The sequence below is a fragment of the Lampetra fluviatilis genome, chromosome 7 (assembly GCF_964198595.1).
Source record: "Lampetra fluviatilis chromosome 7, kcLamFluv1.1, whole genome shotgun sequence".
Lineage (NCBI taxonomy): Eukaryota > Metazoa > Chordata > Hyperoartia > Petromyzontiformes > Petromyzontidae > Lampetra > Lampetra fluviatilis.
Genome location: NC_136281.1, coordinates 6,933,540 through 6,949,630, shown reverse-complemented (window position 1 = coordinate 6,949,630; position 16,091 = coordinate 6,933,540). Strand labels below are relative to the sequence as shown.

The following is a 16,091-nucleotide window of genomic DNA, read 5'->3' as shown; positions in this document are numbered from 1 at the left end:
CACCGAGTTCTAAGGCACAAAATGTGAAATAAATTGGGTACAAAACATGCAGCTCGACTGGATTTTTAATACAATTTAGGCGTATTCGTAATCCGGTATTTATTGACTTATATTGCATTGGTCGATTCGTCCTTGTCGCTACATTAACAGACCGTATAAATCCTCGCCGTGTGCGTACGCGCGAGTGTGTGGCGTGCGGTGTTTAGTCCACGGAGGCCACAAACAGACCCCCCACACACACACACAAACTCCATTGCCAGCAGCCTGACCAAAAGCAGCCACCACCCCCCCCCCACCTCCGCTCGGCATCAAAAGGGGGCTCCCCTGCTGAGATCAAGAAGAAGTCTTCACGGCTACCGCCCAGCACAGCAGCAGTGCTTCCACGTCAACTGCCGACAGCCGAACACCCTCCCATCCCACCCCTCCGCCACCCCCCACCACAACATTTTCTGACCAAATTCACGTAATTTTTGAGTGCGCATTTTTCAGTACGGTGACAATAGCCAGCCGAGCACGTAGATTTAGAAGCAACGGTGGGGGGGGGGGGATACGTCGATTATGCCGACGGTTGCAATCATAGTCATAGGTTTTTACCCTTTCAACTGGTACAAAAACTGACACCTTTATACACCTTACAAAGGTGTCAGTTTTTGTACCAATTGAAAGGGTAAAAACCTATGGCTATATGTTGCCACTGGTAAAGGAGGTCTCATAGTGTAAATGGTTGCAATCATGTCGATGAAGAAAACTTCAAATACAGAGTGGGCCCAGTTCGGAGTCAATAGCCAGTCGGTGTGTAGATTTTCTAGAACAATTGCAGTACAGTGGAGCTCCTCTAATATGTGACGAAGCAGGGGAGGGGGGTGGTGTGAATTTTCCAGATCCTCTTTATAATCTACCCAATAACCACCGGTGTGGTGGGGGCACGTTATAGTGGCCTTGATGTGGCGACGATACTACGATGTATTGTATGATACAAGGCCCACGATATACGTATCTTCTGTCTTGCATAATATCTTCAAGTAGTTGTTCATTTTTTTAAAATATCGCATTTTTTGGCGAAATATTTGTGATATAACAGAATAATTACAATTCTGATGGAATAGCCGTGCTATTCAATTCACATGCTTGTTTTCCTGCATGGTGATCTACAGTAAGCCGAGGCAATCGCAGATGTTAACTTATTTGTTTATTTCTTGTGTTTCCAACAGCATGTGCGTCATAAGTGTTATAGATTGTAAAATGTATTCGAAGACTCATGGCAGATTTAGGCTGAGAAAACTGCAGCTTAAAAACTGAAGCGACATTTATCTCTACTGGGAGTAAAGAAATGCACGGAAAAATACATAAACTAAGCGGAATGTAATCACAAAGTGAAGGGAAATTGGTAATTTATTTTGTATTACACTCAATATACAGTACTTATTAATTATACCCTCGTGCGCACAGGGCATGGTAGGCGGCGCCTCAGTCGCGGTGAGTTCTCGGCGCCGGTGTGGCGGGTGTGCTGCTCGGCATAGTTGGTGTGCCGCACGGTGTGGTCGGTGTGTCGCTCTGAGTGGTTGGTGTGCCACTCTGAGTGGTTGGTGTGCCTCACGGTGTGGTCGGTGTGTCGCTCTGAGTGGTTGGTGTGCCGCTCTGAGTGGTTGGTGTGCCGCACGGTGTGGTTGGTGTGCCGTACGGTGTGGTTGGTGTGCCGTACGGTGTGGTTGGTGTGCCGCACGGAGTGGTTGGTGTGCCACTCGGCGTGGTTGGTGTGCCGCTCTGAGTGGTTGGTGTGCCGCTCTGAGTGGTTGGTGTGCCGCACGGTGTGGTTGGTGTGCCGCTCAGCGTGGTTGGTGTGCCTCTCAGTGTGGTTGGTGTGCCGCTCGGTGTGGTCGGTGTGCCGCACGGTGTGATGGGTGCGCTGCTCGGCGTGTATAGTTGTTGTGCCGTTCGCTCGGTGCTCACCTGCTCATGTCAAAGAGAAAGCGGTCGGCGCGGGCCATGCGCTCGATCTCGTGCCGGTGCTCCTCCAGCACGTCCACGTCGCTCTTCTCCGGCACAAACTTGAGCAGCTGTGAAGGCGATGGCGGCGGCACAGAGACATTGATGGCACACGAGAGAGTTAACTCAGTAGACTCGCAATGATCGGAGCGTAGAAACGCGAAAACGATGCCTTACGGTGCACGCAGCACAAACAGTGCGAGACGCGATTATTTAATGGTTCGTGTGAATTGCACACAAATTACATGCTCGTGTTATGTTTCAGCTCAGGAAGTGAATAACACTGCACAGACTAGACAGAAAACACTTAAAATATTTGAGTATTAAATCAAATTGTTACAATGAATAATGTAATTTCATTGTGGGGGGTGAATTATTACATGCCTATTAACTACCGGCAGGGATAGTCACATTGCGAGTGAAGGATTCAAGGTGCCTTCTATCTCAAAGACACATGTGCATGTGTTCATTGGTGATCCTAAGACAGTGGTGTAAATTCCATATTTCCATGAGAGAGGCCACTATATCCACGGCCAACCACTCTCACAGCAGTGCTTATGTTAACGACACTGGAATTGATAATGGGCTGAAGGGGCCTCCGACAGGAAGTTGAACTCAGAACCTTCTGATTTGTCAACTGAATACTGTAATGGCAGTGTCACCAAGGCTGAATTTTATCACGAAACTAAGTAAAAAAAAATCACGCGATATTATCACTAATGTTTTACTACAAAGCAGTTTCGATTTAGAAAATAATTCTGAGTTGTATTCCACGTGGCTTTGGATAACACATCGTTTTGCTTTTGCTATTAACTTCACAATTGTGTCAAAATATTAATTTTCCATGGCTTAATTCCAGAAGTTAACAAAAAACACAGCGGCCAAGTAATTTGTTATGCAGTGTCCTGTGGTCTAACCAACTTCATCATTTTCCCCACGAATTATCTTAAACTGTGAGCCAACATTTTTTCCAAGCAGTGATGAACAATACTCGTTCTAATCTTTCTCTTTGCTTAAGTTGAGGTTACCCCCACTTGCATGCCCAACCATCTGTCCTTTAAATAATAACCAACATGCGCTCAAAGTGACCTAGTGTGCAGATATTCATGTTTGACAACTAAAGCACAGATTATTCGTATAAAAAAGGACAAAAGAAATGTTTTTCCCAAAAAAAAATTCTTGGAAATGGGCCAACCTTTAAATTTATATGGCTTTCTAAAAAATGTGCTAAGTTTTTAGCTTTATCGGATGGGAGGGCTTCAGTAAGAGGAAACCGTCAGTATTTTTTTTAATGGCGAGAGCTTGCCAAGAATTTGGTTACATAAACGGTCCAAGGAACAGCTTGATAAAAACCTAAAGCATTTAAGCCTCCGCACGATACTCGAGTAAACATTCAGCATCCAGACTCCAAGCAAGAGGAGCCACGCGGCTTCATTTGTTTGTCTACAGCCGTGTAAAACGGAGCGCTGCATGGGCACAATTAGATGATTTCGAATCTGTACCACATGGTGCCTCTGGTCAACCCCATCAGTGCCATTTCTATTTTGCCTCCCACAGAGAAATACACATGTCGGGTTCCATGACACACTCAAAAAAGACCACATGGCCAAAAATGTTGATTCTTCCTTTCTGTCTATTTAAACATATGCTTTTCATATATACGTGTGCCCCGTTATCTATTAAATTTTATATATAAATGTACAAGACATGAAGCACGCTTTGGTTATCCACAGAAACAAACTACCCTGCAGTGCTTTGCCCCACTTACTTTCAAAAAGGTTTTGTGGTCAGTTTGGCTTCTAGTTAACACATGCGGGGTCCACGTACCCCAGCAAGGAACTAAATGTACACACATGGGTGATTGATTAACCACTTGCACCAACATTATTTTGAGTTTTTTTTGAGATTCCACAAAGAGCCCCGGTTGTTTATAATGGTTAGTCTCAACTTTAGCGAGGCTTAAGATGATGGCTTGCAGGAATTCGATGCTAAGTTACGTCACTTGAGACACCTCCGAAGACAGCTTAACATTTAAGGAGATGAATCCAGCAATGGGTAAAGACAGGACAAGGAGGTAGGGGTGGGCTTCCTGACACTGGGATGACTGGGATTGCAGGAATTTCCCCAGGAGCTCTATGTGGAACGTGCCATGGTGTCAATGCTTGACAGCACATGGCGGGGAGGGGTGGGGGGGGGGTTCACGGCCTTGCACTTGGTCTCAACCTCGTTTTGTGCCAATTTGATGTGAAATTCAGAAATGTCCCTTGGGACAGACGCTGCGCCAAAGACATTGCTTTGGCCGGACATCCACGCATAAAGATAATGAGAGAACGGCTCCAGATCAACATGAAGGTACATGGTGATTGATGGCGATGATGATAATGGCGACAGAGCATATTATACATCTATGATGGTTACAGTGATTATTAGGATACTGTTGTAGAACTTAAATACCGATTCGCATGTTGACAATGTAAATACAAACCTGCTCCAGCATATCTTTGGGCAGTTCCTCTTGCTCGTCCATCCTCATCAGCGCTCGCTTTATCTCCTCATTGGACATCTTCAGCCTTAAGGACAACAACACATAAGCCTTGTGAACAACATAACCTCCCAGCTATATTTAACAGCTGCTTAATACAGTTAAAAGTACTAGAGCACATACAACACACTATGGATTTTAAATCCACTATTTACAGTGAGTTGTGAAGACACGTGTGCTTTTTACCAAAAACATTACCGCTATAAAATATTCCACCAAATGAAGTTGTGTTATTCAAAAATTCCAGATGAAAACAACATAAATTAATGGTAAAAAATGTAAAGAAGCACACCCCAGCAAGTTCTTGCTCAAGCCACTGCGAGTGGAACGGCCTCCACTGGAGGGAGCTCAAGAGGAGCCCCTTCACATGTATTTGACTTACTCTTCCACACACTGAACAGGCGTTTTAGAAGAAGTGGCAGTACATACTCTTAGTTTTTTCGGTAAAGTCACGTAGGTAAAAAATGAAATAAAAATAAATAAAAATATATGTATTAATATATATTTTTTTAATTAATTTTAATTTCATTTTTTTACCTACGTGACTTTACTGAAAAAAACTAAGAGTATGAATCCTTGCAGTCACGAAAGCTTCAAATCAAGTGGCAGTACCCCCACTTCACCCCACCACACGTGAGCTTCCGAGTGACGAACTGTGGTTTATCCATTTATAATTCTGGGTGGACAGAGGCAGAGATATTGAAGGAAACTTCATTTGCCGTGTCAGAAGATCGCACTGGGAACCTCTGGATTGCAAATCAAGTGCGCTCACCATGACACCATGACAGAAACCCAAATATATTTACTATATATATTTGGGTATTTATATTCACATATAACGGGGGTCGGCAACCTTTCGAAGTACAATAGCCATTTTTGGGGGTTTTTGTCTTCGACCAAAATATTTCGTGAGTCACATCACGTGCAAAGCTACTTGTCCAAACAAACACAACAGCTAAAGAGTCTCAAGGGGGCAGCCAAAGAGCCGCAAGGGGGCAGCCAAAGAGCCGCAAGGGGGCAGCCAAAGAGCCACGAGGGGGCAGCCAAAGAGCCGCAAGGGGGCAGCCAAAGAGCCACGAGGGGGCAGCCAAAGAGCCGCAAGGGGGCAGCCAAAAAGCCACGAGGGGGCAGCCAAAGAGCCGCAAGGGGGCAGCCAAAGAGTCACCAGGGGGCAGCCAAAGAGCCGCAAGGGGGCAGCCAAAGAGCCACGAGGGGGCAGCCAAAGAGCCGCAAGGGGGCAGCCAAAGAGCCGCAAGGGGGCAGCCAAAGAGTCTCAAGGGGGCAGCCAAAGAGTCACAAGGGGGCAGCCAAAGAGTCACAAGGGGGCAGCCAAAGAGCCGCAAGGGGGCAGCCAAAGAGCCGCAAGGGGGCAGCCAAAGAGCCGCAAGGGGGCAGCCAAAGAGCCACGAGGGGGCAGCCAAAGAGTCTCAATGGGGCAGCCAAAGAGCCGCAAGGGGGCAGCCAAAGAGTCACAAGGGGGCAGCCAAAGAGCCGCAAGGGGGCAGCCAAAGAGCCGCAAGGGGGCAGCCAAAGAGCCGCAAGGGGGCAGCCAAAGAGTCACGAGGGGGCAGCCAAAGAGCCTCAAGGGGGCAGCCAAAGAGTCACGAAGGGGCAGCCAAAGAGCCACGAGGGGGCAGCCAAAGAGCCGCATTTGGCTCCGGAGCTGCAGTTTGCCGACCCCCTGACACAGAACATCAATGGGCAAACCAATGAGAAACAGGATACAGCAATGGATAACTGCGATGGAAGGACACAGGGAGCTGAGGCTGCTGTGTGAGTGATGGGCTGTTTTGCCTGCACGTGGATATTAACAATCCCATGACAGACTGCAGAGACAGCACAATACATTCCGTGTCATGGGACTCATAGAAGAGTCATGTTCACAGTTACAAAACAGTGTCTCCTTGTATGCAGCATAAACAAGGTCACTTTGTAAAACCAAAAGTTGTGTTCTAATGTTAATAACCGTACAAAGGAGATACTTCCCTTCACCAACCCACACTGACCAACATGGTGAAGTATGGTCAAACATCCAGGCCTTCATCCCATAGTGGGTAAATTATCGGCTGTACATTTGTATTGTTAATATATACAAAGAAATACATTTTACAGTATTTCATATTAGAAAAATAGTAACAATATTTTTTTTATTACAAAATAAAAATACGTGAATAGTTACAAATAAATTCCCACAGAAAATTGCGGAAAATAATTTTCAGCAGTCTCTTTGCTCGGTGACTGTGCCATAATCTAGCAGCAAGGCCACATTTCACCAGGACAAAAGTAGCAGCTGCCACTGCTGCCCAGAGTTGGCAAAGAGTTTGAAGTCTCATTCAAATGTGACATTTCTGTACGTGCGCCAGATTCTGTACTGGAGCGCATACAACAATTACTGAAAACTGCTAAACAGTAAAGTTACGTGAAACAAATGCAAGGATTGAATGCAGTTTTATTTACAATAATATTCACAAGGTGTCCCCATGCTCAAATGAATGAAGTGGTAATCAACTTAATTTATAGTGGTGAGAGCCATTCTTCTCATAGGGCAACCACGTTGCACAAAGTTATCACAATCATAAGCTAAGATCAATCGGCTGCAGGTGGCACAACGTAGCAATCATTATAGCAACCTTCCAAATCTTCTTGGTTCTTTCGGTAAAGTCACGTAGAATGGAAATACCGAAAGAACCAAGAAGATGAATCCCTGCAGTCACGAAAGCTTTAAATCGAAATCTTCCAAATGTTAGTATGATGGTGCTCTGCCCATAGAGCCACCTGGCTGGAGAGAGCACACGTCTGGATCAGTGACGACTGTAGCCATGCCTCCTGCCACTAAGTGTGAACAGAGTTGCTCTGCGTTGACCTCTGTGAGGTCACTTTGTGCAAACAGGGCTGGGCGTGTCAGCAGACTCCCCAAGCTGCCAAGCAACCAACATCCCATGAGTCGTGCCACAAGGCAGCTAGGTAGCCAGGCCAGGCCAGGCCAGACCGGGCCGGGCTATCACATCAAACGTCACGTGCAACACAGCACCCTGCTCATTCTCCCTGCTCTAACACACGTCGTCTTTGTTTCACACACACAAAAAAAAACACAACTTCAGGGAGAAATCTATCGTTTCAAAAATGGGGAATGAGGAACGCATGTATGATCGTCACAAGTTGGCTCGTCACACTGTGTTTTTGTGAATGCCTCTGTCCAAATGTTTTCTTGGAAGTGAATTCAATATTTTGAGAGAGAGAAAAAAAAGCCCAATATATAATTAAATGAAAAGTGTCTGTATTTGCAAAAAACAATATTATTTATTTTTTGTACTTTTTACAGCTTGAGTGCTTCACGAAGTTTGGCTGCCAGCACCAGATCAGTCCCAAGTGCACAAAGAGTTTACGCAGAAGATCACACAAAATATGTTGACATTGCTTCCTTAAAAACAAGTCCACTGCTTCATTTGGTATTACATAAAGATGGAAACTAGCAAATAGTGCTTGAAACTATGCACAGTGGTGGTGCTCGTCCACTGGGGGCCCTAAGCAGGATTTTGAGGGTGCCCCCTTTCAATCTATGTAATCCTAATCAGATGATAGAAAATATGTAGGCAAGCGATATTAATGTAAGATAACATATATGTAATGAGATGAGAGGAGACGCAGACAAGATAGATGTGAGAGAGGATCCTGTGTTTGTTATGTTAATTCTAGATTTGAAGCTTTCGTGACTGCAAGGATTCATACTCTTAGGTGTTTTCGGTAAAGTCACGTAGGTAAATAAAAATAATAATAAAATTAAAATAATAGAAATAATAATAGAAATAAAATAATAAATCACCACGTTTCAGAGGCAACACATGTCTCCGTCATCAGGTGGGACCGTCACAGCTAAATTTACTGTATCAAGTGAGGCAAAATTCCAAGAGACAAGCTCTTAAATACAAGTTAAGGGGGAGGGGGGGAGGGGCTTATCTGAATGTGGTAGCCAATGAATGGAACGTGTTGGGAGGGGTGGGCGGGGCTAAAAGAGAACAATAGGTGCACTTGTTGTTGTAACCGGTGTTGGCTGACAATCCAAATACAAAAATGAGAGTACTGTTAAACGCTGGGGATGTCAACACTCGGTAAAGTAGAATAGTAGAATAGTACCTGTCAAATAAGAGAGAATAATACCTGTCAAATAAGAGTTTGTTCTGTTAATGATCTTGTTATGCTTATAAAGAATTGAACTTTAGCTGATATTTCTGAAGAGGCTATAACCTCCCTTCTCGTGGCACAGATGGTTACAGAGGTGAAACTTTTTTCTATTTTCTAGTTATCCCATTGCACAATTAATCGATGGATTGGTTACTCATATAATGGGATAGCCCAGCTGAATTTTCTTAATTTATCACTATTATTATGCTATTACACTTTTTTAGGAGGGTCCTACGAAGTTTAGTAGTAGGAGGCGATGGATGCTGTGTGCATTCCAAATTTAGTAGTCTGCAGGCGATTTTTCAACATTGGGCTGTTTTGGCCAACACCAATTACTTTGCATGTTGTTTTTATTGACCATGGGAAGAACATGGAGAGCCTAGAGGAAACCGATGTTGAACAGGGGGAGAAGCATAAAACGTATTACTTATATATAACTGCACACAGAAAGGCACCCCAATCGGGAATCCAACCTCGCCCTCCTTGCCATGAAGTGTTACCACTTCACCCCTAACAAAGCAATACAAATAGGTGACTTTAACCCGAAAGTGCCGTGCTTAAAAAATGTATCTAAAGATAATAGACCAAAGTTGTGAGCTGCCCACTGCAGAGCGTAACCACGTGTCAATTTGGGCAGTGGTGTTGGTGAGGCCTTCAAGACAGTGGTTAATGACTTACGCAGACCTTGCCAGGTTGGCCGGACCTGTGATACGATTGCCATCTGGGCGTCCACTAAATTTAAACCTACGCTTTGGATGTATCCAGATGTTTCAATGAATATAGTTATTTAAGTATATATTTAATACAAAATATATGGGTACAGGTAAGGTGTTGTTTTTACAATGAAATATGATATTAAAACAATGTTTCTACTAATGTTATAGTGATTCACATTGACACACTTCAATGCCTTTCACCAATCTGCACTGACCAGCATCGTGAAATATGGCCAAACAACCCCTCTGATCTACGAACACTGCTTCATGATTATTACTATTAGTTTAATCATGTCGGAGAACAAATCAAATTGAAATCTTCAACTTACTACCATGGCTTTATTTTGGTGATTTCGAAAAGTGTATTGGTTTAGCCATGTTTGTTTGTTGTAGTACAGAGTTAGAATGATGGCCTTAATCTAAGTTGTCTTGTGGTTGTTGTTGGTTGTTTGACTTGCATCCCACTGGGATTTTTGCACACAGCGTTGGTGTACGGTGATTTTTTTCTGCAATATTTTGCTGTCTTTTCTTGGATTTTCTGTTTGCACTTAGTCACATATTCACTTTAAGATGTTTTTTGTTCATGTTTTTGTTTTTTGTTTGTTGCGCTTGCACCCGATTCAAGAGCCGAATGGCTCACAGGGCTATACCTAATAAATGAACTTGAAAATGAACTTGATGCACTGGTAGTAGCTCCCCAAACTTTCCCAAAGTGTGGCCTGTGCCCCTGGCGCTGGGTGTGACATCATGACGCACGGCACAACACTTACTTGGATAGTAAGATGACACAGTTCTGAGCCCTGCGTCCGTCGATGACGGACAGTTCCTTGGCTCTCTTGTTGCCGTGGTGAAGGTCCTCGGTTGAACCCAATTCCTTCTGTCATTTCAAATGAAATTCAAAAACACATCAGCTCTCTTCTTGTTGAATTAACAACCTGCTGCGTAGCATCAAAGCTCCATCGGTCAAATTAGGAGAGAGTTTCTTTTGGCCGGTGTTCGCAAGCTGGAAGTACGATGGTTTCTGCACTTGTGAGGTGTATGTGGCTGGCTAACTAGGCACACAAGCAGTGAGGCAACAGCGCATATTTTTCAAGATAGCCGATATAAAAAAAAGACAAAGCATTACATTTTTACTTATAGTTTTGCATTCTTAAGTATGTTGTATTAGATGGCGTTCAGATATACATCCATTGCATGTATGTTAGTTAATCGTATTGATCTTGACAACATTGAGTCGTTTGAAACTAGGTATTTCGTTTGGTCTTTCGCTATTTGATGTTATTTAATCACGCTAGCCACCAAACATAAACACAGAGATAAAGCGAAGAAACTCATACTGTACTCTCTTTTAAGAAAAATCTAAAATAGACGTCTGCATCGGAGGATAAATCAAGCAAAACATTGCTCGTAAATGCATTTACTTTTAATAAGAATCCAATCAGATAAAAAAAATGAGCCTTGTTTGAGGGGCCCAGGAGGTGGTCTTTTTCGAAGCAGAGTAAATTAAATGCAATGTCTTTTGGCAGACTGCACCACCATGCATGGTCTCAAAATTAGAAGCAGTTGTTTTTTTTGTTTGGAGAAAAGTTGTTGATATTCAGATTATGACATTTTTTGCGGGAGTTAGTGCATTGCACTGCAAGCTACGGTCTCCCACACAAAACCCTGAAATGAGCTAAATTGGCTTCTAATTGGCTCGCGCGCTTGGAAAGAGCCTTTCTTCGTGGACCGTTGGACGGGCAGCATTTGTCCCCAACGTCAAATGAACACTGCTTTTCCTGAAGGCTATTAAATGCATTAACGGGGCATCTGTGGACCCTAAAAATAACGAAACATTTAGGTGTTTTTTTGCTGTGAGCCACCTGTAGTTTTTTGCTGTATGATCCCAAACCACTCACCACAATGTGTACGTGACTAATTAAGAACAAAATATTTCATAGAAAAAAAGGCAATGGCGCAGCCCTGAAGTCGCTTGCTCACACCACTGCTGGGGGAACAGCCTCCACTAGAAGGAGCTCTAGAGAAGCCCCTCTGGAGTGTGTTTTTGGCCTACTCTTCCACGCTGGTCTGGTGTCTTGGAAGAGGTGGGAGCACCCCACAAATTTGCCCCGCCACACACGACCTGCCGATGTGTTGAACCCACTTGTATTGCTGGGTGGACGGAGGCAGGGAGCGGGGGATTTAAGGAAACATGTCCTATGTGTCAACAGCTGTGTTGGGATATGGATGTGCTAATCATTATTCTACTCCAGCATCAATGTAAGCCCCCCACCCAAAAAAATTATATTTTGGCGATGCGTCTAAAAGGATGCAAGAATAACAATTCATTGCAGAGCTCCGCTTGAATAAAGCATAGCACAGGCACAGTTGGCAGAGCTTACCTGCTTCAGATTATTGAAGGGCAGCAGGTCCTGAGTAGCAGGCCAAGGCACACAGGAACAAGACATGCAGCGTTAGCTTGCAAAGCAAACCGGCAGCAGCGGTGCAGAGAAGCATTCCAGAATGAGAAAAAAAATCCTCTGCTGTAAACAGCACACAGGCCTGCCCTGCCAGAGGTATCAGGGCATGATAGCAGAGCGCTCCGGAAAAATAATTTCATGACAGCTATTTGTTAAAAAAATTCTTTGACACTTGCATTTCAACCATCGCATTATACAGTAGTTGTGTTAATGTGTTAAATGACAGGAGAGAGGCAAATGCCTCGAGCAGCAATATGCAATGAAGGATAGAAATGCAGCGCAATAAACATCCGCTCTGATTCAACAAGCTCGTTACGCTGCATGGCAAACACCGATCGAGTTAAATGTCACGCAAGCTGCGATTCTCTTCAGAGCGTGAGCACGCAGAGGTGTCGTTGTTCTGAGCGAGGACAATGCACAGCAGCAAATTTAGGACAAGCACCGGGATAGTAAGCGAAGCCGAGGAGACAATACGAATGAGCGGGCTTGTTGCTCATTGACCGCGGTGTTGGAAAAACTTGACGTCCCATGCATCGTGGGAACGAACCTTTTCCAACGACTGCCGATTTAAATTGCTACCATCAAAGAAGGCGGCTGTGGACGCGACGACTAATTCGTGATGTCATCGCACCGGACAATCTGCAGTAAGTCCTGCAAAGCTAACGCCAGCGTTTTTAAAGAGTGCATTCACACAACGTATTATGCCGCTGGGTGTTAATAAAGATTCCGCATTTAAATTTTTGATAAGCTTGAACTTGTCCTGTGTGCACTGGATTGCAATAATATGCAATCACTTTGAAGTTAACTGCAACATACATAATCACATAAACGCTCCGTCGGTTCATTGATGCAGCATCTGATTTTTTTTTTTACACATGCAAGGTTAAAAAAAGACATTTAATAAACTGGTGTGTCAACTTAAACTTTTAATTAACGCCATACTTTGCTTTAATAAACATGCGTGATTTGTAAAAAAAGAACCTTTATCTTTCAATGACAAGCAATTATGTTGGCCAGCGTGGTGAAGTATGGTCAAACGTGTCTCAAATAAGCCTCCAGTTCAATACGACACGAGGAGGCCTTCCACCAGGAGTGGATTGCCAAAAGGCTGTCTTTACATTATTTAATGAATGATTATTGAACCAAACCGCTGTGACCACAGGGGAGAATTACTTCCTTCACAATCATCACAAAGTAAATAATTCCCTCTAATTGCGAATTGCTCAGTTTTGTATAACAAAGGAATTTGACCTATTTAGCACTTGCATTCTCATAAGGTGCAGTGCCCTTTACTTTTAAATACAGTACATCAATTAGAACGGTGAGGTCACGGTCATTTGCAACAGAGTTATTGCGTGCCTGTGTCCAGCCCCTCGCCTGAGTAAGCACAGTGCTGCTGTTACCTGTTGCCGTTGGTAGGCCGAGAATACCCTCTCAATGTCCTGCAGGTCCAGAACTCGGAACGCTCGCTGGTCGTCCAGCTCACTCCATATTGTGCCATCAATTTTGTTCTGAAAATCACAAAAGTATTACAGTATTATTAAACCAACCTTGAGACGTCGCAGGATAAGAAGTCCACACTCGATTTCTAAATCAAGTTTTAAATCCAAGACTTTCACACTCCTCTTTTCCATCAAAACATCAACGAGGTATTCAACAATGGACTGATTGTTGTGTATGAAAGAGCAGAAATCCGTTTGGAAAAGTCTAAAACATTTTTATATTTTTTACCGGAGCGGCTGGGATTTGGATTCCGGCCCGCTCACGCTTGTGAAAAAAAAGCCCCAGGGACAGCTGCTTGCGCCAGGCCTTGCACTCACCTCTGGCAGCTTGGCCCAGTTGAAGGACTTGAGCGGGTTGGCTGGCTGGGGAATGTTCTTCTTTTTGAGGACGGGTGCCGCTGGGGCCACTGCAAAGTTCATGCCGAGTGGAGGGGGCCCCGGGGGGAGCGGAGGTGCTCCCGGTGGGGGTGGGGGTGGTGGTGGCGCCCCCATGCCAGGGAAGGGAGGAGGAAGTGGAATCCCCATGAGCGGCGGAGGAGCCGGGGGTGCAGCAAGGCTGGGGAGCGGGCCCGTGATGATGCCCTGCAAGCACGCACATGGCCGCAGGACAGCGCAGCGCCCCAATGGCATCATCTCATTGCACAGCTTTGTCTCCTGAAAGTCAATATTCCACAGGTTTTAAAATTATTTTTCTTCCAAAAATTATTTTATTGAACAAACGATTTAGGACAACAAAGAGAACCTGTCCATGTCATGTGTTTCAATAAACTCTATATCCCTGGTGTCTACTTTCTTAACTCGAATAACCCTCTAGGGGAAGGATGGGGTGGGGGTGCGGGGGAGAAGGAAAATTAAATGGAGGGGGAGCGAAGGGTGGGGGGCGCCTAAATTCCAGAATAAATTATCTTAAAAATCAATGTTGCATTTGTATTTAAAATGTTACTGTTTGGGGTGGAGAGATGGTGCAGAGATTCATGCACTCCGCTACGAACGAGGTAATTTGAGTTTGATTCCCGGATGCGGTTAATGCCATTAGGGAGTGATATCTAAACTGGTCACCAACCTGCTGTATGTATGTTGAACTTCTTTCTCACTGTACATAGCCAGCCATGCTAATCGGAGGTGACCAGCGTGGTGAAGTATAGTTAAAAAAATCTGCTTGACCGACATGATATATGGAGGCCATCATCCACCAGTGGATGGACAAATGGCTGTATGATTGTATGATTGTTGTTTCGTAGCGTTTTAAGTGCTCTTAGTTGCTGACGATTCAGTGATATAAGCCTTCGGGCCTGAGTGCAGCAGCTGTGATAAATGAGAAGATAATGAGATTGGTTGATAGTGCAGAGTCAAACAGACAAGCAGATAGACACGCATATAGGCAAACAAGCAAAGGAAGACAAACAGAGGAGACTGCCAGACATACATACAAACATGCACACAGACAAGCAGGGAGACAGAGAGACAGAGAGAGAGAGAGGAAGGGGCTGCCTCTCACCGTGTGCCCCATCTCCTGCAGCTTGGCGCTCAGGGCCGCCGTCTGCTCGCGAGCGACGCGCAGCTCCTGAGACTCGCGCTGCAGCTTCTCCTTCATCTTGTTCAGCGTCTTCATCATGTCCTCCTTCTCCTGCGTCTTCGCCTCGCACTCCCGCTCCTTCTTTTCCAGGCGGCCCAACAGCTCGCTGTGCTCTGCGGGACACATTGTTCCGTGATTACGGGTGCACTAAAGGGCACAGGTGCCTCTCGCCAAGTCACACCGGCCCAGTCGCAGCAGTGGGTGACAGTGCAGCATAAATCCATTGCAGAACTGAATTCCTACGCGCTCACATCTGTATTCCCCGCCTTCATCGAAGCAGACTGACTAGAGTGGTTAAATAAATAAAAGAGTGGTCAAATAAATGACAAGGCATGGGGAGGCCCTCATCCAGCAGTGGATGTAGGTTGTGTAAAGGCAGAGGTGTAATGCATCCACTCATCAGGAGTATTTCAATCGCGAAATTACCTTTTCGCATTTTTTCAGCTTGCTCTTTCCACTGTTTGACTTCGTTTTCATTCACCAACCTGTGAATGATTGAATGGCATTTTAAAAGCGCATAGGAAAAAAAAAAGTCTTAACAACAAAATCAGCTTTGGTCAATCTCATCGTGTTTAAGACAGATATCTAATGCGCTTCCGAAATACTGGATTTTCCTGCAGAATATTTCCCAACTTGTTTGCACGCGAGGAAATAACGTAACGAAGGTTAAATAAATGATGCAATTTTACCGTTTGACTTAATCTTATTATTCGACACATATATTCAGTGCCATTTCCTTTTGCAGTCATATCCTGCAGCATTGCATAGCGGTGTCTTTGAAGTTGCACTGCTAGACCAATGAACTATATGCCAATCTTCTTGGTTCTTTCGGTAAAGTCACGTAGAAGGGAAATAATAAAATAATAAAAATAAAACATAATAAAATAATTCTCACGACGTTTCGGCCACAACGCAAGCAGCCGTCCTCAGGTGAAAAACAGGTCTGTCGGAAAGACAGGGTCTGAATGATTATTATTTTATTATTTCCCTTCTACGTGACTTTACCGAAAGAACCAAGAAGATGAATCCCTGCAGTCACGAAAGCTTTAAATCGAAATTTATGCCAATCATAGACCAATGACACACTGAGCGACAATGACATTGGCCTCAGACGCTGCTGTGTCTAGG

General features: G+C 44.5%; 1 protein-coding gene across 2 annotated transcripts in view; it reads right to left on the bottom strand.

The window, feature by feature from the left end:
• The window catches only part of LOC144933502 (disheveled-associated activator of morphogenesis 2-like), a 106,415-nt gene that overhangs the window by 15,777 nt on the left and 74,547 nt on the right, over positions 1–16,091 (bottom strand). Inside the window, exons 13-20 of one of the 2 annotated variants that reach the window (XM_078858318.1) lie at positions 15,390–15,448; positions 14,886–15,076; positions 13,706–13,969; positions 13,289–13,396; positions 11,808–11,837; positions 10,197–10,303; positions 4,472–4,556; positions 1,951–2,057 (exon numbers count right to left, since the gene is read on the bottom strand). In XM_078858318.1, coding sequence (XP_078714444.1) covers positions 1,951–2,057; positions 4,472–4,556; positions 10,197–10,303; positions 11,808–11,837; positions 13,289–13,396; positions 13,706–13,969; positions 14,886–15,076; positions 15,390–15,448 — 951 coding nt within the window. The remainder of the gene's footprint in view (positions 1–1,950; positions 2,058–4,471; positions 4,557–10,196; positions 10,304–11,807; positions 11,838–13,288; positions 13,397–13,705; positions 13,970–14,885; positions 15,077–15,389; positions 15,449–16,091) is intronic. The other variant, XM_078858319.1, reaches the window with a different exon arrangement.